The 24,754-nt window shown below is 45.6% G+C and overlaps 1 protein-coding gene across 2 annotated transcripts in view; it reads right to left on the bottom strand.

Annotated features, from left to right (window-relative positions):
• Positions 1–4,094: 4,094 nt before the first annotated feature.
• Positions 4,095–24,754, bottom strand: part of erbin (erbb2 interacting protein) — a 160,016-nt gene continuing 139,356 nt past the window's right edge. For both annotated transcript variants that reach the window (XM_078396706.1, XM_078396709.1), the window contains 5 exons: positions 20,433–20,555; positions 17,283–17,507; positions 16,317–16,409; positions 13,961–14,035; positions 4,095–7,565 (listed from right to left, as the gene is read on the bottom strand). In XM_078396706.1, the coding sequence (XP_078252832.1) occupies positions 7,458–7,565; positions 13,961–14,035; positions 16,317–16,409; positions 17,283–17,507; positions 20,433–20,555 (624 nt within the window). In that variant the 3' untranslated portion in view covers positions 4,095–7,457. The remainder of the gene's footprint in view (positions 7,566–13,960; positions 14,036–16,316; positions 16,410–17,282; positions 17,508–20,432; positions 20,556–24,754) is intronic.

Raw genomic sequence — 24,754 nt, 5'->3', positions numbered from 1 at the left:
CCTCATCTTTTCTCCCCGTATTGCCTTTCCCTCTCATCCTTCTAAACTCCAGTGAATACAAGCCCGGTCCTTTCAATCTTTCCTCATATGACAGTCCCGCCATCCCAGGGATCAATCTCGTGAACCTACGCTGCACTGCCTCAATTATAAGGATGTCCTTCCTCAAATTAGGAGACCGAAACTGTGCACAATACTCCAGATGTGGTCTTACCAGGGCCCTATACAACCGCAGAAGAACCTCTTTACTCCTGTACTGAAATCATCTCGTTATGAAGGCCAACATGCCATTAGCTTTCTTCACTGCCTGCTGTACCTGCACGCCAACTTTCAGTGACTGGTGTACAAGGACACCCAGGTCTCGCTGCACCTCCCCCTTACCTAACCTGACACCATTGAGATAATAGTCCCGGGGATTAACCTCGTGAACCTACGCTGCACTGCCTCAATAAGTCCCAATGAGGTCAAGATCGGCCTCCTCACATTTGCTGGGGACGTCCGGGGGGGGGGGGAGGGATTTCAAGTGAGCTCTCGTAATTTTGTCCGGATCAATGTCGGACCACCAGTTGCCGAAAAATGCTGATTCTTGAAATATTTGTAGAAGAAGAGTTGGCCAAAGAAATTGATTTATTTATCCCCTGTTGAGGTGTCGTTACTCAGCACATTCTGCGTCACGACTGGAGAACGTGTTAAATTGGCAGCTCCAGAATAAAATCAATTTCTCAAGTTGACACATTTAATCTTGAGTCTTTAAAATCCCTTGGAATGAGGCCACAAGTTACTATCATTTTTTTTTGTGGTTATTGATTCCGTCACGAATGAACTCAAGCGGTGGATAGCTGTGGACAAGTGAAAATCAGCTGAATGTGCTAAATGTTGACACTGAAGCCAAATAGTTGGAGACACAGATGTTGAAACGTGGAGCAGAATACAAATTGCAGTAGGAGGGATGACAATAGACAATAGGTGCAGGAGTAGGCCATTCGGCCCTTCGAGCCAGCACCGCCATTCAATGTGATCATGGCTGATCATTCTCAATCAGTACTCCGTTCCTGCTTTCTCCCCCATACCCCCTGACTCCGCTATCCTTAAGAGCTCTATCTAGCTCCCTCTTGAATGTATTCAGAGAATTGGCCTCCACTACCCTCTGAGGCAGAGAATTCCACAGATTCACAACTCTCTGACTAAAAAAGTTTTTCCTCATCTCTGTTCTAAATGGCCTACCCCTTATTCTTAAACTGTGGCCCCTTGTTCTGGACTCCCCCAACATTGGGAACATGTTTCCTGTCTCTAACGTGTCCAACCCCCTTAATAATCTTATACCTTTCGATAAGATCCCCTCTCATCCTTCTAAATTCCAGTGTATACAAGCCTAGTCGCTCTAGTCTTTCAACATAACATGACAGAAGGGAAGGCTGGCAAAGTATACGGGGCGATTGTGCATCATCTGCAGAGATAGGTGGAGAAATGGCATCTGGAGTTTGATCCCAGCCAGTGTTGGACTATGCGAGGTCGAATGTAACTGTAAAGTCTACAGTTCTTGGCAAGACCCTTAACAACATTGATGCACAGAAGGATCTTGGGGTCCAAGTCCACAGCTCCCTGAAAGTGGCAATACAAGTAGATAGTAAAGGATTATGTTATGCTTGTTTTCATCAGGCAGGGGATTGGGTAAAAGAGTCAGGACATCTTCTGTCTTGTTCAAAATCCAGTAATACTTAATCAACAGTTTATAAATCTTACCAACAATGGAGGATAAGACTGAGCAATTCAACCTATTACATTCATGGTTTACATAGAAACATAGAAAATAGGTGCAGGAGGAGGCCATTTGTCCCTTCGAGCCAGCACTGCCATTCATTGTGATCATGGCTAATCATCTACAATCAATACCCCGTGCTTGCCTTCTCCCCATATCCTTTGATTCCACGAGCCCTAGAGGTCCATCTAACTCTCTTTTAAATTCATCCAGTGAATTGGCCTCCACTGCCCTCTGTGGCAGAGAATTCCACAAATTCACAACTCTCTGGGTGAAAAAGTTTTTTTTTCTCACCTCAGTTTTAAATGGCCTCCCCCTTTATTCTTAGACTGTGTGGCCCCTGGTTCTGGACTCCCCCCAACATTGGGAACATTTTTCCTGCATCTCATGTTAGCAGTCTGACGATGGACGTCGACCGAGTAACGTCACCCATTCCTTCTCTCCAGAGAGGCTGCCCGTCCCGATGCGTCACACCAGCTTTTTGTGTCTATCGTCGGTGTGAACCAGCGCCTGCAGCTCCTTCTTACACGTGTTGCAGCTGTATGGGGCTTTGGTCGGGCAACATTTGGTGTATCATGCGCAGAAGGGAACCAGGCCTGCCGCCAATGGGCAGCCCACCAGGTCTTTGTTCACGGCAGTACAAACAGCTTTCATTCAATTATACATAGATTTATAATTGAAAGAATGGGTCGACTGGGCTTGTATTCATCGAAGGTATTACAAAATGCTGGAGTAACTCAGCGGGTTACCCTGTTACTGGAAGGATATGGAGGCTTTGGAAAGAGAGCTAAAGTGGTTTACCAGAACATATAGATAAATAGATCGCCTTTATTGTTATTCAAAATGAATTTGAACGAAAATCATTTGCCACGCAGCCATAACAGTACAGAGTAAAAAAAACACAGGACACACAATTACAAGTTTAACACAGACATCCATCACAGTGACTCCTCCAGGCACCCCCTGATGGAAGGCAAGAAAAATCTTTTCTCTTCCCCCCCATGCTTCTCCCACAGACAGTTCGACTTCTGCCTCGAGGCGACCGACGTTCCCGACTCGCGGAACCCCCCGCAGGGAGATGGCAGGTCCAGCGGCCGAGCCGCGCCGGGCGATAAAAAGTCCCGCGGCCGAGTTTAGGGGGTATTCATTATAAAGAGATTGGACAAACCTGGATTGTTTTCTCTGGAACAATCCTTCTCTGGACGTTGAGGGGAGACCTGATAGAAGTTTATAAAATTATGAGGCATAGATAGGGTAGACGGTCAGAACCTCCCCCCCCCCACCCCCCCCCCCCCCCCCCCCCAGGAGGAGGCCATTCGGCCCTTCGAGCCAGCACCGCCATTCAATGTGATCATGGCTGATCATTCTCAATCAGTACCCCGTTCCTGCCTTCTCCCCATACCCCCTGACTCCGCTATCCTTAAGAGCTCTATCCAGCTCTCTCTTGAATGCATTCAGAGAATTGGCCTCCACTGCCTTCTGAGGCAGAGAATTCCACAGATTCACAACTCTCTGACTGAAAAAGTTTTTCCTCATCTCAGTTCTAAATGGCCTACCCCTTATTCTTAAACTGTGGCCCCTTGTTCTGGACTCCCCCAACATTGGGAACATGTTTCCTGCCTCTAACGTGTCCAACCCTTTAATAATCTTATACGTTTTGATAAGATCTCCTCTCATCCTTCTAAATTCCAGTGTATACAAGCCTAGTCGCTCCAGTCTTTCAACATATGACAGTCCCGCCATTCCGGGAATTAACCTAGTAAACCTACGCTGCACGCCCTCAATAGCAAGAATATCCTTCCTCAAATTTGGAGACCAAAACTGCACACAGTACTCCAGGTGCGGTCTCACTAGGGCCCTGTACAACTGCAGAAGGACCTCTTTGCTCCTATACTCAACTCCTCTTGTTATGAAGGCCAACATTCCATTGGCTATCGACGCGCCACAATAAAATGCTTTCTAAGGCACATCTGTAGAAGTTGGTGTTAGCATGCAAAGAAAGTTTTTCAGTTTAGTTTATTGTACCGAGGTGCAGTGAAAACCTTTTGTTGCATGCTATCCAATCAGCAGGAAGCCAGCAGATGATTACAATCGAGCCATCTACGGTGTGTAGATAGATGCATGGTAAGGGAATAACGTTTAGTACAAGGTGAAGCCAGAAAATTCCGATCAAGGATAGTCCGAAAGTCGCCAAAGAGGTAGATCTATTGTATCTTAGTACACATGACCACAATAAACCAATACCAATATTGAAATTATCTGTGAAAAAAGAAAGCACAAGGTGTGTCGAATGAAGTGATTCAATTTTTTTTAATAAACCACAATAGGAACATATAGAAGCCATTTGCACCTTTGTAAAGTGAGTGGATTTACAAATCATTTTCATGTCAGTGGAACACACAACAGTATTTGACCGATTTAAGATTTCATATACAATAAACTGCCTTGTTTACAAACTAAAATTGTACAAAGTAAATCAAGATTGTGAAGAGCATTAGCTGACCCTAATTATTGTAGATTATGTTAGAAACCATCTAAGTTATATACAAAATGTGGAATGTTGAACAAATGTAGCTCTTTTTCAAACAGCACAGACTTACTCAAGAAATAAAGGGCAATGGTCCAAAACGTATCAGGAATACAGCATTATCGTGGGAACCAAGCATAGTGGCTTTTATGGTTCGATTCATAGGTGTTCTGATCAAGGACGTGTTCAACTATATACAAACTTTAGAAAAATGCAGCCCACAAGAAACTATCAGAATAAATAAATCACATAATAAATACATGGGAATGTTTCAGAAATTTCCAATTTGTGGTTTAATGGTGGAGCTGAATTACCACCTTTCATGAGTTGGTCATCAACAGCAATCCATTGGTTACTTGAAGGACCACTAACCGATCGATAATCAGATGACAAAATGGCCACAGACACAACAAAAAAACCTCTATAACCATTGAATAGAACAAAATCGAAGTGACACAAATCCTCTTTCCACATGATCCACATTGTTATCGGATATGGCTTTATCAAAATCTGTAAGACATTTGACAAATCTATTGACATGATCCAATCGAACAGATGAAGACGGTGAAATTTGGTTTGAAAATTATTCTCTAGGTTATGCAACAAAAAAATCCGCCATTTTTAATTTAGAGATTCAGTGCGGAAACAGGCCCACCGAGCCCGCACCGACCAGCGATCCCCGCACATTGACACTATCCTGCACACACTAGGGACAATTTGCATTTACACCAAGCCAATTAGCCTATCAACCTGTACGTGTTTGGAGTCTGGGAGGATAACGATGATCCCGGTGAAAACCCACGCTGGGTCACGGGGAGAAACGTACAGACTCCGTACAGACAAGCGCCCGTAGTCGGGATGGAACCCGGGTCTCCGGCGCTGCGAGGCAGCAACTCTACCGCTGCCCCTGAATTCTAGGTGCCACGGATTATATCTAAAAAATTTGAAAATTCAAATGTGAAATGGGCAAGGTCCTTTCACCAAGAATGTAATCTGATAGTAGATGAACAATGCAAAGCTTTTAAACAATCATCCTACACGATCACCAAATTCATGAAAGGCAATTAATTCCAGCTTGGAACAAAACAAAATGTATTAAAAACTTCAATGCTGACCAATAGGTTATTTCATTGAAATACAATGTACACTTTTGTATATATTCTGATATAATACTACCAAGCAGCTGAAATGATATTATTCCCCATCAGGGCAAATGATTAAAACCTGTTTCCACACTTTTAAAAACCATGCCTGGGTTAAAAAAAACTCTATATAGAATTTGTAGTCAGCAATCAATGCAACTTGTCACCTTGCATCTATCTTTTTTTTAAATCTTCGATGTTCTCAAAACCCACAACAAACCTTTATACCAATCATCTTAATGGAAATGCTGCCAGAGGTTACCTTTTTAAAGTTTAGTTTAGTTTAGAGGTACAGCGCGAAAAACAGGTCCTTCGGCCCACCGAGTCATCACCGACCAGCGATCCCCGAACACATTAATGCTCCCCTACGCACACTAGGGACAACTCACATCTATACCAAGCCAATTAACCTCCAAACCTGTACGTCTTTGGAGTGTGGGAGGAAACCGAAGATCTCGGAGAAAGCCCACGGAGGTCACGGGGAGAACGTACAAACTCCGTACGGACACCCCCCACTTTGGTCGGGATCGAACCCGGGCAGCAACTCTACCGCTGCGCCAACGTGCCGCCACACCTGTGTTCAAGAACAAGCCATTGAGATTTGCTGTGACTTACTGGAACTAACTAAGCAGGGATTTTTTTAATTGATGAAAACAAATGTTTCTGCTAAACCTTTAGAGCTACTTTGCTGAACAATTTGATTCCACCAGCATGTGAAAAGACCCCCCAGCGACATTGTGGGAGGATTCAAAGGGCTTCACTTGGACAATATTTAGAATAGACCTTTTATGAAGTAAATCAACTCGTCTAATGCCCAGTGATGCTGTGTGACCTGCTGAGTTCCTCCAGCAGTGTGTTTTTTGCTCATTTAATGATCATTCGGGAATATACATTTTACAGTTATGTTGAGCTCTTCAAAGGCAAGCACATTACCAAGTTCATTATATCAGACCTACACCCTCTTCACTAAATAGACACAGTATTGCTTCTCAGCAGAGTTTTTCAAATCTGCATTTAAAAAGATAAGTTCTCGTTCTCCTATGGCACTTTTGACTATGATTCACAAAGCTGATCGATCGTCATCAGTATTGTTAATTATATCTTTTTTTTTTTAGTAAAGATAGAAAGTTTTTATTTAAAACATTGGCCAAATGCACTAGAAATGATAAGTGTAATAAAATAATATTCTCAGAGTAGTGGAAAGCATAACCACAACCCTCTCTCTTTGCAAAAGGGCTAAGGAACTCCTCCTTGGCTCTGTTCTTCAAATAATCCAATTCACAGTTCGAAACGTTCTTGTTGAAACAGATCCATCCTCGGCGGCTTTAATTTGCTGCTCCTTTACCCCGTCCCACTCTCAGCAGGTGACACCTCTGCCTTCAAACCGTGCCGTCAAAGATCGACTTTGGTAACCTAGCCCCCCACCTTCAGTTCCACTTACATTTGTATATGCTCGAACCGTACGCCTACCCATTCGTCGAAACAAAGTACACAACATCCATTGGCCAGCTCTTGCACATCTGACCCAGTGGTTTCAGCGTTTAACAATTATACAAAGGTGATTAAAAATAAAAGGCTTAAATCTATGGAACAGATAGCCCTGCCACCTGCCCAAGCTAAAATCAGGCTCACTAATCAAGCCTTGTACAGTTTCTTTAGTAATATATAAGATTATCCAAAAATAAAACCTAAAATCTGTACAGAAAAAGCACACAGGTTTGTTCATATTAAGAGTGATTTTTTTTTATGTTTTTACTACGTTAATTCTTCACCCTGCATCTGCACCTCGATCATTGTACAGTGGTCATGCCCCTTATACCAAAGCTCTACATTTCCCAATACATTATTATACAGCCTAAACTCATCCCCTAGAATTTCGAACCGTCCACTGATTCCTCCTCCTTCATCTCCAAGTAAAAAAAGTGATATCAGCTGCATTTATTTAAATTTTTTTTTTTTTTGCTACAGAATTACTTATAGAAAAAAATTGATCACATTGGTTTGATTTCTTCTCGACGTCCTCAGTTCATCATTATGATGCCACCTCCCTCAGGATTATCAAGTCCACTGCATGCTGGAACGTTTTCAATAGTGACACTGCCTGTCCATGCTCGATATTCATAAAATTGTACCCATTCGCCTGCAAAAGAAATACATTGGCATTTTTGGTATTAACAGCAAAAAAAAACACATTTGATGTGCCAACATTCCAGTGCAGAGTTACCAGACGTCTGATGAAGGAGTCTTGACCCGAAACGTCATCTATTCCTCTTCGCCAGATATGCTTGCTGCCTGTCCCGCTGAGTTACTCCAGCATATTCTATATATCTACAGAAACTAGAAGTCTAAAGGAGGGTCTCGACCCGAAACGTCCCCTATTCCTTTTCACCAGACCCAGAGTTACTCCAGCATTTTATGTTTATCTACAGGAAACTAAAATGCAAATTGTGCAGGAAAGGGGAACTGTAGATGCTGGTTTGTAACGGAGATAAGACTCAGAGTGCTGGAGTAACTCGAAGGGCTGAATGGCCTACTCCTGTGGATGATCAGCCATGATCACAATGCAGAAAAGGAACAGGTGACGTTTCGGGTCGGAACCCTTCTTCAGAGTGAAAGATAGAGAAGGCTGGAACAAAAGCAACAGATGACCTCAGGAAGGGTGGGGTCCATAATGGCCGATTGCTGGCTGGGGAAGATGTGCTAATGACAGGAATATAAGGATGAGAACAGTTTCATCCAGACAAATGCAAGTTTCTGGATAAATTGAAAGAGCGGGTTTGTGTTTAGTTTCCTGTGATGCATTATGTGGATTTATGGAGGTGTCGAAACAGAGAAAATAGGTGCAAGAGGAGGCCATTCGGCCCTTCGAGCCAGCACCGCCATTCATTGTGATCATTTATCTTATTACTCCTATTATTTGTATTTTCCTAGCTGATCATCCACAATCAGTAACCTGTGCCCAACTTCTCCCCATATCCCCTGATTCCACCAGCCCCCAGAGCCCCCAGTATGTTGGCCTAATTAATAGACAATAGACAATAGGTGCAGGAGTAGGCCATTCAGCCCTTCGAGCCTCTCTCCTGATCCATGTTCCTCTCTCCTGATCCATTTTCCACATCTCACCTTATAAGCCTCGTTCTTTATGCTCCCCAACCCAGGGAAGGCAAGGCAAGTTTACTTATACAGCACATTTCATACAGCAATGGCAATTCAAAGTGATTTACGCAGAGCATAAAAATACAGAACAAGGGAGAAAAAGCTAGGAAAATACAAATAATAGGAGTAATAAGATAAATAAATAATAGTTATAAGTAAGATGACTATCGATCTTCTGTCATTTGCACCGAAGACAATTATCTTGGTTTTATCTTTGTTTAGCTGGAGAAAATTGTGTCTCATCCAGCTGTTTATCTGTTCAATGCATTGATGGAGACTATCGATGGGACTATGGTCATTTGGAGAGAGGGCTATGTAAATTTGAGTGTCATCCGCATAGTTATGGTAGGCAATGTTGTTGTTTTTTAAGATGTGTCCTAACGGAAGCATGTAGAGATTGAATAAAAGATGGCCAAGGATTGATCATTGGGGAACCACATGTCATTTTAACTTGATCGGATTCAAGTTGAGGGCGTGCAGCGTAGGTTTACTAGGTTAATTCCCGGAATGGCGGGACTGTCATATGTTGAAAGACTGGAGCGACTAGGCTTGTATACACTGGAATTTAGAAGGATGAGAGATCTTATCGAAACGTATAAGATTATTAAGGGGTTGGACACGTTAGAGGCAGGAAACATGTTCCCAATGTTGGGGGAGTCCAGAACAAGGGGCCACAGTTTAAGAATAAGGGGTAGGCCATTTAGAACTGAGATGAGGAAAAACCTTTTCAGTCAGAGAGTTGTGAATCTGTGGAATTCTCTGCCTCAGAAGGCAGTGGAGGCCAATTCTCTGAATGCATTCAAGAAAGAGCTAGATAGAGCTCTTAAGGATAGCGGAGTCGGGGGGTATGGGAAGAAGGCAGGAACGGGGTACTGATTGAGAATGATCAGCCATGATCACATTGAATAGCGGTGCTGGCTCGAAGGGCCGAATGGCCTCCTCCTGCACCTATTGTCTATTGTCAAGGTTGCCAATGGACACATAATAGTTTCTGTCCTGCAGATCAGTACCTGAAAGTCCAACCCAATTTTCTAGACTGTCTATTAAAATGTTATGGTCTACAGTGTCAAAGGCAGCACTAAGATCAAAAAGTATTAAAACTGAAATTTAATGAAACTCAAGAAGTACTAAAGCGGGCGACTGTTTGTGTGTGGGTCACAGAGGTGGACTTGCAATCTCACATTACAATCGCTGCACTCTTTCAAATCTCCACTCCAACAGCAACATTTCTTACTTTAACTATGCTCTTCTCAATCTGTACGTGTGAAAACGTCTATGCCCAAAACGTCACGTTTGGAGATACAGCGCGGAAACAGGCCCTTCGGCCCACCGGGTCCGCGCCGCCCAGCGATCCCCATTTATTAACACTATCCTACACCCACTAGGGACAATTTTTACATTTGCCCAGCCAATTGACCTACAAACCTGTACGTCTTTGGAGTGTGGCAGGAAACAGAAGATCTCTGAGAAAACCCACGCAGGTCACGGGGAGAACATACAAACTCCGTACAGACGGCGCCCGTAGTCAGGATCAAACCCGGGTCTCCGGCGCTGCATTCGCTGTAAGGCAGCAACTCTACCGCTGCGCCACCGTGACCGCCCTATTCCTTTATTCCTTTCATCTATTCATTTTCTCCAGAGATGCTTCCTGACCCAATGAGTTACTCCAGCATTTAGTCAATCTTCCCTCCACACTCTCGAAGGGACTCCACCTGAAAAGTTAACCATCCTTTTGTCTGATGCAGATCCAGATGCTGCTTGACCTGCTGAGTTCTTCCACAGTATTATATTTTCCTCCAGATTCCAAGATTTGCATTCACTTGCATCTCCAGCCAGCATATAACCTTCATTAAACATGCAACAATCTGGATCTGGATTGAAAAGATTTTTCTCTACTGTGGCACGGAAAATTCAGAGTCAATCATTTACAACAATAGACAATAGGTGCAGGAGGAGGCCATTCGGCCCTTCGAGCCAGCACCGCCATTCAATGTGATCATGGCTGATCATTCTCAATCAGTACCCCCGTTCCTGCCTTCTCCCCATAACCCCTGACACCGCTATCCTTAAGAGCTCTATCCAGCTCAGCAACCTCAGGCTCGACTGGTCTTTGTGTGTCGATTGTCCAAGGATACTGCAGACCATGTTGTTGAAGCTCAATCATGCCTTCAATCTTCTCGCTAGCTAAGTGGGTAGAGAGTATAGCGTGGCACGGTGGCGCAGCGGTAGAGTTGCTGCCTCACAGCGCCAGAGATTCGGGTTCGATCCTGAATACGGGTACGGAATTTGTACGTTCTCCCCGTGACCCGCGTGGGTTTTCTCCGGGTGCTCCGGTTTCCTCCCACACTCCAAAGACGTGCAGGTTTGTAGGTTAATTGGTTTGGTAAAATTGTAAATTGTCCCTGGTGTGTGTGTCGGATGGTGCCAGTGTACGGGGATCGCTGATCAGCGCGGACCCGATGGGCCGAAGGGCCTGTGTTTCCACGCTGTATCTCTAAACTAAACTGTCATTCAATGTCCAGATTTATTGCGACTTTCTCCCTAGGCTCGGGTATTGGAGCACACACCTGGTCAGTTTTCACAAACACCGCATTTAGATTCCTGCCCTTCCAGTTACTTCTCAACAGGTTTCAGTGTACAACCTGGTTCGGGCGAATCACAGATCAGCTTTGCATCTGCGTTGCGACCAGCTAAATTAGTCTAAGAAAATAACCGCAGATGCTGGTACAAATCGAAGGTATTTATTCACAAAATGCTGGAGTAACTCAGCAGGTCAGGCAGCATCTCAGGAGAGAAGGAATGGGTGACGTTTCGGGTCGAGACCCTTCTTCAGCTAAATTAGTCTGGCCATTTCCATTCCATAACGTCATATCTTTCCAACAACGAGCCAAGGTTTGACTTTGTAGTATCAATGCCAAAAGCATATTTCCAATCAGGCACATGTCCTGCCACATTAAAGGGAGTCTGTTTTCACAGTTGGCCAGAATAATGAGAGGTAGCTTTAGCTCCATCAAACTGTTACCTCATGCTTTCCAATGGCACGGTGTCAAACCTGACCAAAGCATGTTTTCAGTGAGACTGCTATTAGTTTTGTTTAGTTTAGTTATTGGGAAACAGAGTGGAAACAGGCTCACACCAGCGATCCCCGTACATTAACAATAGACAATAGACAATAGACAATAGGTGCAGGAGTAGGCCATTCAGCCCTTCGAGCCAGCACCGCCATTCAATGCGATCATGGCTGATCACTCTCAATCAGTACCCCGTTCCTGCCTTCTCCCCATACCCCCTCACTCCGCTATCCTTAAGAGCTCTATCCAGCTCTCTCTTGAAAGCATCCAACGAACTGGCCTCCACTGCCTTCTGAGGCAGAGAATTCCACACCCTCACCAATCTCTGACTGAAAAAGTTCTTCCTCATCTCCGTTAGGGCCATTTCTATTTTAACATTTATACATTTATACCAAGCCAATTAACTTAGAAACTTGTTCTCCTTTGGAGCGTGGGAGGAAACCGAAGGTCTCGGAGAAAACCCACGCAGGTCACGGGGAGAACGTACAAACTCCGTACAGACAGAACCCGTAGTCAGGATGGAACCCGGTGCTTTTACAGCAGTAGCCTCTACCGCTGTGCCACTGTGCCACAAGAGTAACATTATCTGGCACAATCTGCTAGAGGCTCTCGACTGAACCATGTCAGTGCTAATTCATAGTCATACAGCATGGAAACAGGCCCTTTGGCTCAACTCATCCATGCCAAACAACTTACTTGGAAGGTAATCCCATATGCCAGTGTTTGGCCCGTATCCTTCAAAACTTTTCCTATCCATGTATGCTGCCTCGGCAAGGCCAGCAGCATAGTCAAGAACCAGTCTCACCATCTCACTCCATCTGCTCCCCCTCTCCCATCAGGCAAGAGGTGCAGAAATCGCACACCTCCAGATTCAGGAACAGTTTCTTCCCAGCTGTTTTCAGGCAACTGAACCATCCTACCAACAACTAGAGAGTAGTCCTTAGCTACTATCTACCTCACTGAAGACCCTAGAACTATCTTTAATCGGACTTTAATCACTTAAAGTTAGCATGCAGGTACAGCAGGCAGTGAAGAAAGCCAATGGAATGTTGGCCTTCATAACAAGAGGAGTTGAGTATAGGAGCAAAGAGGTCCTTCTGCAGTTGTACAGGGCCCTAGTGAGACCGCACCTGGAGTACTGTGTGCACTTTTGGTCTCCAAATTTGAGGAAGGATATTCTTGCTATTGAGGACGTGCAGCGCAGGTTTACTAGGTTAATTCCCGGAATGGCGGGACTGTCGTATGTTGAAAGACTGGAGTGACTAGGTTTGTATACACTGGAATTTAGAAGGATGAGAGGGGATCTTATTGAAACATATAAGATTATTAAGGGATTGGACACGCTAGAGGCAGGAAACATGTTCCCAATGTTGGGGCAGTCCAGAACCAGGGGCCACAGTTTAAGAATAAGGGGTAGGCCATTTAGAACGGAGATGAGGAAAAGCTTTTTCACTCAGAGAGTTGTAAATCTGTGGAATTCTCTGCCTCAGAAGGCAGTGGAGGCCAATTCTCTGGATGCTTTCAAGAGAGAGCTAGATAGAGCTCTTAATGATAGCGGAGTCAGGGGTTATGGGGAGAAGACAGGAACGGGGTACTGATTGAGAATGATCAGCCATGATCACATTGAATGGTGGTGCTGGCTCGAAGGGCCGAATGGCCTCCTCCTGCACCTAATGTCTATTGACTTTATCTTGCACTAAACGTTATTCCCTTTGTTGGACGGGAAAGTAGTGCAGTGTAAAAGATGCAGATGAACATTTTTTAAGTCAACAATCTGCTCTACACAGTTAATTCCCAACAATAATACATTTTTAAGCAGAATTGATAGAAAGCAAATCGGTATACAAAATCATGAGAGGAATAGATCGGGTAGATGCACAGAGTCTTTTACCCAGAGTAGGGAATCGTGGACCAGAGGACATAGATTCAAGGTGAAGGGGAATGGATTTAATAGGAATCTGAGCAGTAACCTTTTCACACAGAGGGTGGCGGGTGTATGGGACAAGCTGCCAGAGGAGGTAGTTGAGGCTGGGACAATCCCAACGTCTAAGAGACAGTTGGACAGGTTCATGGATAGGACAGGTTTGGAGGGATATGGGCCAAATGCTGGCAAGTGGGACTAGGGTAGCTGGGACATTGTTGGCCAGTGTGGGCCGAAGGGCCTGTTTCCACACTGTATCACTCTACGACTCTAGTGCATGAAGCACATCCGTAAGAACACGCACAGAGAACGAGAAAAAGACTGTTTGAGAGAGAGATTTTATTGTTTCATTTTAGGAAAGAGAACTTGTGTCATTTTGATAGTTACCTGAACTATTTTATCTCCAGGCTGAAGCAATGTTGACGCTGGCCCTTCAGTCTGAACTCTTGTGACAAATATACCCTGGGTAAAGAATAAATATTTCATACGTAACTTTAAAACAACTTTTAGGCGTACTTTTACTTTCAATGAAGGTTTACGGTTTACGGCACAACTATTTACACTAAATAAAACTATAGCCAATGATGGAAAAATCATCCAGCTTATATTTAAAGTGCGGCTTCCCTCGATGCCCCCTCCATCGACTCCTTTAAGTCCAGGCTCAAAACCTATTTCTACTCCCTAGCGTTTGAGGCTCATTGAGGAGGCGCTGTGAACTTTGTGTGCTACTGTATGTTTCATTTTTTTTCCTTAGTACCTAATCAGATGTACAGCACTTTGGTCAACGTGGGTTGTTTTTAAATGTGCTATACAAATAAAATTGACTTGACTTGACTTGACTTCCCTCTGGAAGGCGACTCCGGACTGTCAAAGCAGCCACAGCCAGACATAAAAACAGCTTTTTTTCCGCAAGTACTCAATAACCAAAAGTCTGCGGCCTCTTTTTGCTCTGGTTTATTTCACTCACGGGTTTAAACTGTAATAATGTGTAATTTCACTCACATGTTTAAACTGTAAATACGTGTGTAAATTCAAGAAAATGTTCAAAAATATCATATTTTAAAGATACAAAATATGTGATCAGCACTGAGAAAAGACTGACATGATAGAAATGATGGTTCTTGACTATATTTGTGTTTCTTTCTATGTTTTGTTTATCTGCTTCCAGATTTCTTTTTAGAGATACAGCGCGGAAACAGGCCCTTCGGCCCACCGAGTCCGCGCCGCCCAGCGATCCCCGCACATTAACACCATCCTACACACACTAGGGACAATTTTTTACATTTACCCAGTCAATTAACCTACATACCTGCACGTCTTTGGAGTGTGGGAGGAAACCGAAGATCTCGGAGAAAACCCACGGAGGTCACGGGGAGAACGTACAAACTCAGTACAGACAGCGCCCCTAGTCAGGATCGAACCTGAGTCTCAGGCGCTGCGTTTGCTGTAAGGCAGCAACTCTACCTCTGCGCCACCGTGCCGCCCCGGTGCTTCTGACCTATGATGTTGTGTTTCTTAAATATTATATTTTGTTAAGTATTAAGGGTAAGCACAATAAGCTTTGGCTTCTGCCTACACCTTTTTTTTCTCGGTCAGAAAATATCATGTGTGATTATATTGTTTTATTTTTTGATACAATGTTTTTTGCACTATTTAACTTTCACAACTGTATGGTCAATCTGTTGTATTGTATTGACCGGAAAAAATAATAATAAAAAAAATAAATCTGGGTGTCCCTAGTGCATCAGTCACTGAAAGGAAGCATGCAGGTACAGCAGGCAGTGAAGAAAGCCAATGGAATGTTGGCCTTCATAACAAGAGGAGTTGAGTATAGGAGCAAAGAGGCCCTTCTGCAGTTGTACAGGGCCCGAGTGAGACCGCACCTGGAGTACTGTGTGCAGGTTTGGTCTCCAAATTTGAGGAAGGATATTCTTGCTATTGAGGGCGTGCAGCGTAGGTTTACTAGGTTAATTAACGGAATGGCGGGACTGTCATATGTTGAAAGACTGGAGCGACTAGGCTTGTATACACTGGAATTTAGAAGGATGAGAGGAGATCTTATCGAAACGTATAAGATTATTAAGTGGTTGGACACGTTAGAGGCAGGAAACATGTTCCCAATGTTGGGGGAGTCCAGAACCAGGGGCCACAGTTTAAGAATAAGGGGTAGGCCATTTAGAACAGATATGAGGAAAAACTTTTTCAGTCAGAGAGTTGTGAATCTGTGGAATTCTGTGCCTCAGAGGGCAGTGGAGGCCAATTCTCTGAATACATTCAAGAGAGAGCTAGATAGTGCTCTTAAGGATAGCGGAGTCAGGGGGTATGGGGAGAAGGCAGGGACGGGGTACTGATTGAGAATGATCAGCCATGATCACATTGAATGGCGGTGCTGGCTCGAAGGACCGAATGGCCTCCTCCTGCACCTATTGTCTATTGTCTATAATAATAAATAGATAAGACTGTAATGTTGTGTTCTTAATGTTTTAATGTTTTATGCTTTATTCTTAATTGTTTACTGTGTGTTCGTGTTGTTACTTGCGAGCGGAGCACCAAGGCACATTCCTTGTATGTGTACATACTTGGCCAATAAACTTATTCAATTCAATTCGATTCAGTTCAATTCGGAAAGACTCAAATGGCACTGCAGATTGGTTTGAAGGTGCAGGTTCCTGTGCTTCCCTGCTGCATGAAACGATGACTCGATAAGTAAACACGACTGAAATAAGCCGTTCCAAATACTCACAGTGTCGTCAGGTCTGAAAGGGTTCCCTCGACCGCCAATCCCTCCAGATATGCTGAACCCCAGCTCGGGATTCTTATCTATTTTAATATGCATCTGAAATGGAATGAAAAATTATTTCCTTTTACTTAGACAATAGACAATAGGTGCAGGAGGAGGCCATTCGGCCCTTTGAGCCAGCACCGCCATTCAATGTGATCATGGCTGATCATTCTCAATCAGTACCCCGTTCCTGCCTTCTCCCCATACCCCCTGACTCCGCTATCCTTAAGAGCTCTATCTAGCTCTCTCTTGAATGCATTCAGAGAATTGGCCTCCACTGCCTTCTGAGGCAGAGAATTCCACAGATTCACAACTCTCTGACTGAAAAAGCTTTTTCCTCATCTCCGTTCTAAATGGCCTACCCCTTATTCTTAAACTGTGGCCCCTGGTTCTGGACTCCCCCAACATTGGGAACATGTTTCCTGCCTCTAACGTGTCCAACCCCTTAATAATCTTATACGTTTCGATAAGATCCCCTCTCATCCTTCTAAATTCCAGTGTATACAAGCCTAGTCGCTCCAGTCTTTCAACATAATAAAGATATTTTCTTAAGGTGGCATCTTTAAATAGTTGTGTGTGTGTGTGTGTGTGTGTGTGTGAGGGTGGGGAGAGGGAGAGAGGGAGGAGGTCGGGGTGGGGAGAGGGGGAGAGGGAGGGGGTCGGGGTGGGGAGAGGGAGGGGGTCGGGGTGGGGAGGGGGTCGGGGTGGGGAGAGGGGGAGAGGGAGGGGGTCGGGGTGGGGAGGGGGTCGGGGTGGGGAGGGGGAGGGGGTCGGGGAGGGGCCTAGACAGTGACATTGTTTGCTTTGCACACAAATCGACATATGATAAAGTACCTGGAGAAAGTAAATATCTTCCACAGTCCATGTACAAATTGAAGCTAGAACTGTTTTTATTTTTACCTCTAGATAATAATCCCTTGTTCTTACCTCCTGCTGTATGATATCACGGCATTGTCTCATCGGATGGCTCATGGATATGCCTTGTGTTGGAGTGTACGGTGGTTGGTGAGATACCTTCAGCATTAGGTAATCGATCAGTTGCTCTCTGGAAGGATGTCTCCCAACCGTTACTTGGGACAAGGTGTGCTGGGGCTGGTTGCTGTTCATTGCTACCCTCGAAGGCTGGTACATTTGGCCATTTGTCAAAGGCACCTAGGTATGAAATTATCAATGATTAATGATAAAGGGCGGCGCGGCGATAGAGTTGCTACCTTACGGCGCCAGAGACCCGGGTTCCATCCTGACACCGGGTGCTGCCTGTACGTTCTTCCCGTGACTTAGTTTAGAGATACAGCGCGGAAACAGGCCCTTTCGGCCCACCGGGTCCGCGCCGACCAGCGATCCCCGCACATTAACACTATCCTATCAAGAAGGGTCTCGACCCGAAACATCGGACATCAGTCTGAAGAAGGGTCTCGATCCGAAACGTCATCCATTCCTTCTCTCCAGAGATGTTGCCTGACCCGCTGAGTTACTCCAGCACTCTGTGAAACGTCACCTATCCATGTTCTCCAGAGATGCTGCCTGACCTGCTGAGTTACTCCAGCACTCTGTGAAATGTCACCTATCCATGTTCTCCAGAGATGTTGCCTGACCCGCTGAGTTACTCCAGCACTCTGTGAAACGTCACCTATCCATGTTCTCCAGAGATGTTGCCTGACCCGCTGGGTTACTCCAGCATTTTGTGTCTACCCACGAGGGACATTTTTTAAAAACATTTACCAAGCCAATTAACCTACAAACCTGAACGTCTTTGGAGTGTGGAAGGAAACCGAAGATCTCGGAGAAAACCCACGCAGGTCACGGGGAGAACGTACAAACTCCGTACAGACAGCACCCGTAGTCGGGATTGAACCCGGGTCTCCGGCGCTGCATTCGCTGTAAGGCAGCAACTCAACCGCTGCGCCACCGTGCCGACCACGTGAGTTTTCTCTGGATGCTCCAGTTTCCTCTCACACTCCAAAGACGTACAGGTTTGTTGGTAAATTGGTTTCGAAAGATGGTAAATTGTCCCCAGTGTCTAGGGGTGGTGATCGCCAGTCAGCATGGACTCGGATGGCTGAACGGCCCGTTTCCAAACTGTAAGACTAAAGTCTAATTGGCGGCACGGTAGGGTTGCTGCCTTACAGCGCTTGCAGCACACGAGACCACGGTGCTGTCTGTACGGAGTTTGTACGTTCTCCCCGTGACCTGCGTGGGTTTTCTCCGAGATCTTCGGTTTCCTCCCACACTCCAAAGACGTGCAGGTATGCAGGTAAATGTAAAAATTGGCCCAAGTGTGTGTCGGATAGTGTTAGTGTGTGGGGTCGATAGTTGACGCGGACTCAGTGTCCGCGATGTATCTCTAAACTAAACGAATGAACTTCAAACCCCCATCTATATTTCATGAACTTGCCACATAATCAACCTTCTGAAAGGATAAGAATAGCCCAAACCTCGAATTATTTTCAGATTTAAAAAAAAATGTATTTCTTAAAAGACCATTGAACTCTTTAATTTCTTATATATAGATTAGGCATAAGTGAATACAGTGTGGAGACAGGCCCTTCGGCCCAACCGGCCCACACTGACCAACATGTCCCATCCACGCTAGTCCCATCTGCCTGTGTTTGGCCCATATCCCTCTAAACCTGTCTTTTCCATGTGCCTGTCTAAACGTCTCTTAAACGTTGTGATCTTACCTGCCTCAACTACCTCCTCCAGCAGTATAAGAAAATAACTGCAGATGCTGGTACAAATCGATTTATTCACAAAATGCTGGAGTAACTCAGCAGGTCAGGCAGCATCTCGGGAGAGAAGGAATGGGTGACATTTCGGGTCGAGACCCTTCTTCACACTGATGTCAGGGGGGCGGGACAAAGGAAGGATATAGGTGGAGACAGGAAGACAGTGGGAGAACTGGGAAGGAGGAGGGGAAGAGAGGGACAGAGGGACTATCTAAAGTTGGAGAAGTCAATGTTCATACCGCTGGGCTGCAAACTGCCCAGGCGAAATATGAGGTGCTGTTCCTCCAATTTCCGGTGGGCCTCACTATGGCACTGGAGGAGGCCCATGACAGAAAGGTCAGACTGGGAGTGGGAGGGGGAGTTGAAGTGCTCGGCCACCGGGAGACCAGTTTGGCCAACACGGACCGAGCGCAGGTGTTCAGCGAAGCAATCGCCGAGCCTGCGCTTGGTTTCGCCGATGTAAATAAGTTGGCACCTAGAGCAGCGGATGCAATAGATGAGGTTGGAGGAGGTGCAGGTGAACCTTTGTCTCACCTGGAAAGACTGTTTGGGTCCTTGGATGGAGTTGAGGGGGGAGGTAAAGGGCAGGTGTTGCATCTCGTGCAGTTGCAGGGGAAAGTGCCCGGGGATGGGGTGGTTTGGGTAGGAAGGGACGAGTGGACCAGGGAGTTACGGAGGGAACGGTCTCTGCGGAACGCAGAAAGGGGAGGGGATGGGAAGATGTGGCCAGTGGTGGGGTCAGACTAGTGACGGACATTTACTATAAACCCACTGACTCGCATAGCTATCTGGACTACACTTCTTCCCACCCGGTCCCCTGCAAAAAGTCTATCCCCTACTCCCAATTCCTCCGTCTACGCCGCATCTACGCCCGGGATGAGGTGTTTCACACTAGGGCATCAGAGATGTCCTCATTCTTCAGGAAACGGGGCTTCCCCTCCTCCATTATAGATGAGGCTCTCACTAGGGTCTCTTCTACATCCCGCAGCTCCGCTCTTGCTCCCCCTCCCCCCATTCGTAACAAGGACAGAATCCCCCTCGTTCTCACCTTCCACCCCACCAGCCAGCGGATCCAACATATCATCCGCCAACATTTCCGTCACCTACAACGGGATCCCACCACTGGCCATATCTTCCAATCCCCTCCCCTCTCTGCGTTCCGCAGAGACCGTTCCCTCCGTAACTCCCTGGTCCACTCGTCCCTTCCTACCCAAACCACCCCAACCCCGGGCACTTTCCCCTGCAACCGCACGAGATGCAACATCTGTCCCTTTACCTCCCCCCTCATCTGGCTCGAAGGGCCGAATGGCCTCCTCCTGCACCTATTGTCTATTGTCTATAGTATACTTACTTTCCTTAAGGTGTCCGAAGGTATATCCTTCATACCACTTGTTCCAGTTGAATAATTATGTGGCCCAATGCTGAAAACATCATCTTGACTCGGGTCCCCGATGCTGTTACCTTGCGATGGATACTAAAAATACAAAGGGAAAAGAATACCTCACAGGATGATATTTTTGCAGAGCTGATAAAATAATGATAGCGTTTTTGGAAAGTGGTGAAATCATCGGACAAAGTCAGCATGGATTTACAAAAGGCAAATAATCATGTCTGACGAATCTTATAGAATTTTTCGAGGATGTAACTAGTAGAGTGGATAAGGGAGAACCAGTCGATGTGTTGTATCTGGACTTTCAGAAGGCCTTCAACAAGGTCCCACTTAGGAGATTGGTGTACAAACTTAAAGCACACGGTATTGAGGGTTCAGTGTTGAGGTGGATAGAAAATTGGTTGGCGGACAGGAAGCAAAGAGTAGGAATAAACGGGTCCTTTTCGGAATGGCAGGCAGTGACTAGTGGGGTACCGCAAGGCTCAGTGCTGGGACCCCAGTTATTTACAGTGTATATTAATGATTTGGACGAGGGAATTGAATGCAACATCTCTAAGTTTGCGGATGACACGAAGCTGGGTGGCAGTGTTAGCTGCGAGGAGGATGCTAGGAGGCTGCAGAGTGACTTGGATAGATTAGGCGAGTGGGCAAATGCATGGCAGATGCAATATAATGTGGATAAATGTGAGGTTATCCACTTTGGCGGCAAGAACAGGAAAGCAGAGTATTACCTGAATGGTGACCGATTAGGAGAAGGGGAGATGCAACGTGACCTGGGTGTCATGGTGCACCAGTCATTGAAAGCAAGCGTGCAGGTGCAGCAGGCAGTGAAGAAAGCGAATGGTATGTTGGCATTCATAGCAAGAGGATTTGAGTTTAGGAGCAGGGAGGTTCTACTGCAGTTGTACAGGGCCTTGGTGAGACCGCACCTGGAGTATTGTGTGCAGTTTTGGTCTTCTAATCTGAGGAAAGACGTTTTTGCCTTAGAGGGAGTACAGAGAAGGTTTACCAGATTGATCCCTGGGATGGTGGGACTTTCATATGAGGAAAGACTGGATAGACTAGGCTTGTACTCGCTGGAATTTAGAAGACTGAGGGGGGATCTTATAGAAACATATAAAATTCTTAAGGGGTTGGTGAGGCTAGATGTGGGAAGATTGTTACCGATGTTGGAGGAGTCCAGAACCAGGGGTCACAGCTTAAGGATAAGGGGGAAGTCTTTTAGGACCGAGATGAGAAAACATTTCTTCACACAGAGTGGTGAGTCTGTGGAATTCTCTGCCACAGAAGGTAGTTGAGGCCAGTTCATTGGCTATATTTAAGAGGGAGTTAGATGTGGCCCTTGTGGCTAAAGGGATCAGGGGGTATGGAGAGAAGGCAGGTACAGGTTACTGAGCTGGATGATCAGCCATGATCATATTGAATGGCGGTGCAGGCTCGAAGGGCCGAATGGCCTACTCCTGCACCTATTTTCTATGGTTCTATGTTTTTTCAATGTTTACATGTTTTTAAAAACTCAATGTTAGTAAAACATTGATTACATAATATTTATACATTTTTATATAATGATGTACAATATTTAATATTGATTATATTAGTGATTACATATTGATTGAAGAACGTAAGCTCTGAACAACTAGCTTTATGTCCCACTCTAAATGTGGCCCGGCCCAAGCGGTTTCTTCATTAATGGAGCATTTCCAAATTTCTCTCTGTGCAAGAGTGAGAAATCCTCGTACATTCGGTCATAAGTGATAGGAGCAGAATTAGGCCATTCGACCCATCAAGTCCACTCATGGCTGATCTATCTCTCCCTCCTACATTTATTTACATCGGCGAAACCAGGCGCAAGCTCGGCGATCGCTTCGCTCAACACCTGCGCTCGGTCCGCATTGACCAAACTGATCTCCCGGTGGCTGAGCACTTCAACTCCCCCTCCCATTCCCAGTCTGACCTTTCTGTCATGGGCCTCCTCCAGTGCCATAGTGAGGCCCACCGGAAATTGGAGGAACAGCACCTCATATTTCGCCTGGGCAGCTTGCAGCCCAGCGGTATGAACATTGACTGCTCTAACTTTAGATAGTTCCTGTCCCTCTCTTCCCCTCCTCCTTCCCAGATCTCCCTCTATCTTCCTGTCTCCACCTATATCCTTCCTTTGTCCCGCCCCCCTGACATCAGTCTGGGGAAGGGTCTCGACCCGAAACGTCACCCATTCCTTCTCTCCTGAGATGCTGCCTGACCCGCTGAGTTACTCCAGCATTTTGTGAATAAATACCTTAGATTTGTACCAGCATCTGCAGTTATTTTCTTATATCTCTCCCTCCTAACCCCATTCGCCTGCCTTCTCCCCATTACCCCTGATACCCGCACTAATCGAGAATCCATCGATCTCTGCCTTAAACATATCCATTGACTTGGCCTGCACAGCCTTCTGCGGCAATGAACTCCACAGATTCACCCTCCCTCCCCACTGTCGAAAGAAATTCCTCCTCTTTTCCTTCCTAAAGGAACGTCCTTTAATTCTGAGGCTGTGCCCTCTGGTCCTGGACTCTCCCACTAGTGGAAACATCCTCTCCACATCCGCTCTATCCAGGCATATTCGGTAAGTTGGTTTGGTTCGGTTCAGTTTGGCTATTCATGCACACTTGTTGAGAATCACTTCACTTCTGCTGGAAGGTCATCGACCCCAGGCTTCGATTGCGTTGCTCTCCGTAGAAGCTGCCTGAACTGCTGAGTATTTCCAGCATCGTTTCCATTCCAGGTGTCCACCACCTGGAACAGGTGACTCTTAAGGATAGCGGAGTCAGGGGGTATGGGGAGAAGGCAGGAACGGGGTACTGATTGAGAATGATCAGCCATGATCACATTGAATGGTGGTGCTGGCTCGAAGGGCCGAATGGCCTACTCCTGCACCTATTGTCTGTTGTCTATTGTCTATTGTCTAACATGTTGCTCTGGAACCACTCGTGAGGCCAGGACATTTTACACTAATCATTACCAAGTTTTGATTTGCACAACTTCATTAGTTCTGCAAAAAGCTGAGCGATGAAAGGCCTGGATAGAGTGAATGTGGGGAGGATGTTTCCCCTGGTGGGAGAGTCTAGGATCAGAGACCACAGCCACAGCCACAGAATGAAAGGATGTACCTTTACAAAGGAGAGCATGCACGTACAGCAGGCAGTGAAGAAAGCTAATGGCATGTTGGCCTTTATGACAAGAGGAGTTGAGTATAGGAGCAAAGAGGTCCTTCTGCAGTTGTACAGGGCCCTAGTGAGACCGCACCTGGAGTACTGTGTGCAGTTTTGGTCTCCAAATTTGAGGAAGGACATTCTTGCTATTGAGGGAGTGCAGCGTAGGTTCACTAGGTTAATTCCCGGAATGGCGGGACTGTCGTATGTTGAAGGACTGGAGCGACTAGGCTTGTATTCACTGGAATTTAGAAGGATGAGAGGGGATCTTATTGAAACATATAAGATTATTAAGGGATTGGACACGCTAGAGGCAGGAAACATGTTCCCAATGTTGGTGGAGTCCAGAACCAGGGGCCGTAGTTTAAGAATAAGGGGTAGGCCATTTAGAACGGAGATGAGGAAAAACCTTTTTCAGTCAGAGAGTTGTGAATCTGTGGAATTCTCTGCCTTGGAAGGCAGTGGAGGCCAATACTCTGGATGGTTTCAAACGAGAGCTAGACAGAGCTATTAATGATAGTGGAGTCAGGGGGTGTGGGGAGAGGGCAGGAACGGGGTACTGATTGTGAATGATCAGCCATGATCACATTGAATGGCGGTGCTGGCTCGAAGGGCCGAATGGCCTACTCCTGCACCTATTGTTTATTGTCTATTGAGATGAGGAGGAATTTGTTTAGTCAGAGGGTGGTGAATCTGTGGAATTCATTGCCACAGAAGGCTGTGGAGGTCAAGTCAGTGGATATTTTTAAGGCCGAGATTGATAGATTCTTGATTGGTAAGAGTGTCAGGGGTTATGGGAAGAAGGCAGGAGAATGGGGGTGAGAGGGAAAGATTGATCAGCCATGACTGAATGCAAAAGGAGTAGACTTGATGGACCAAATGACTTAATGTTTTTTAAAGCTTTAACACAATTTAAAGCTTTCTAAAAAAGATTTTGACGAAAGTTTAGCACTAAAATATTCACAAGCAGCTGATAAATTGTACCTTAATGTATAACGCGTGCCGTGTCCACCAAAGGTTTATCATTTCATGAGAAAGAACTGTGGCCAATAAAATGGACAATAATAGAAAATAACTCATGCACGCGCAGAGTCA

Source organism: Rhinoraja longicauda, chromosome 3 (genome assembly GCF_053455715.1).
Source record: "Rhinoraja longicauda isolate Sanriku21f chromosome 3, sRhiLon1.1, whole genome shotgun sequence".
Lineage (NCBI taxonomy): Eukaryota > Metazoa > Chordata > Chondrichthyes > Rajiformes > Arhynchobatidae > Rhinoraja > Rhinoraja longicauda.
Note: the sequence above shows the minus strand (reverse complement) of the source record. Positions and strands in the feature narration are given on the sequence as shown.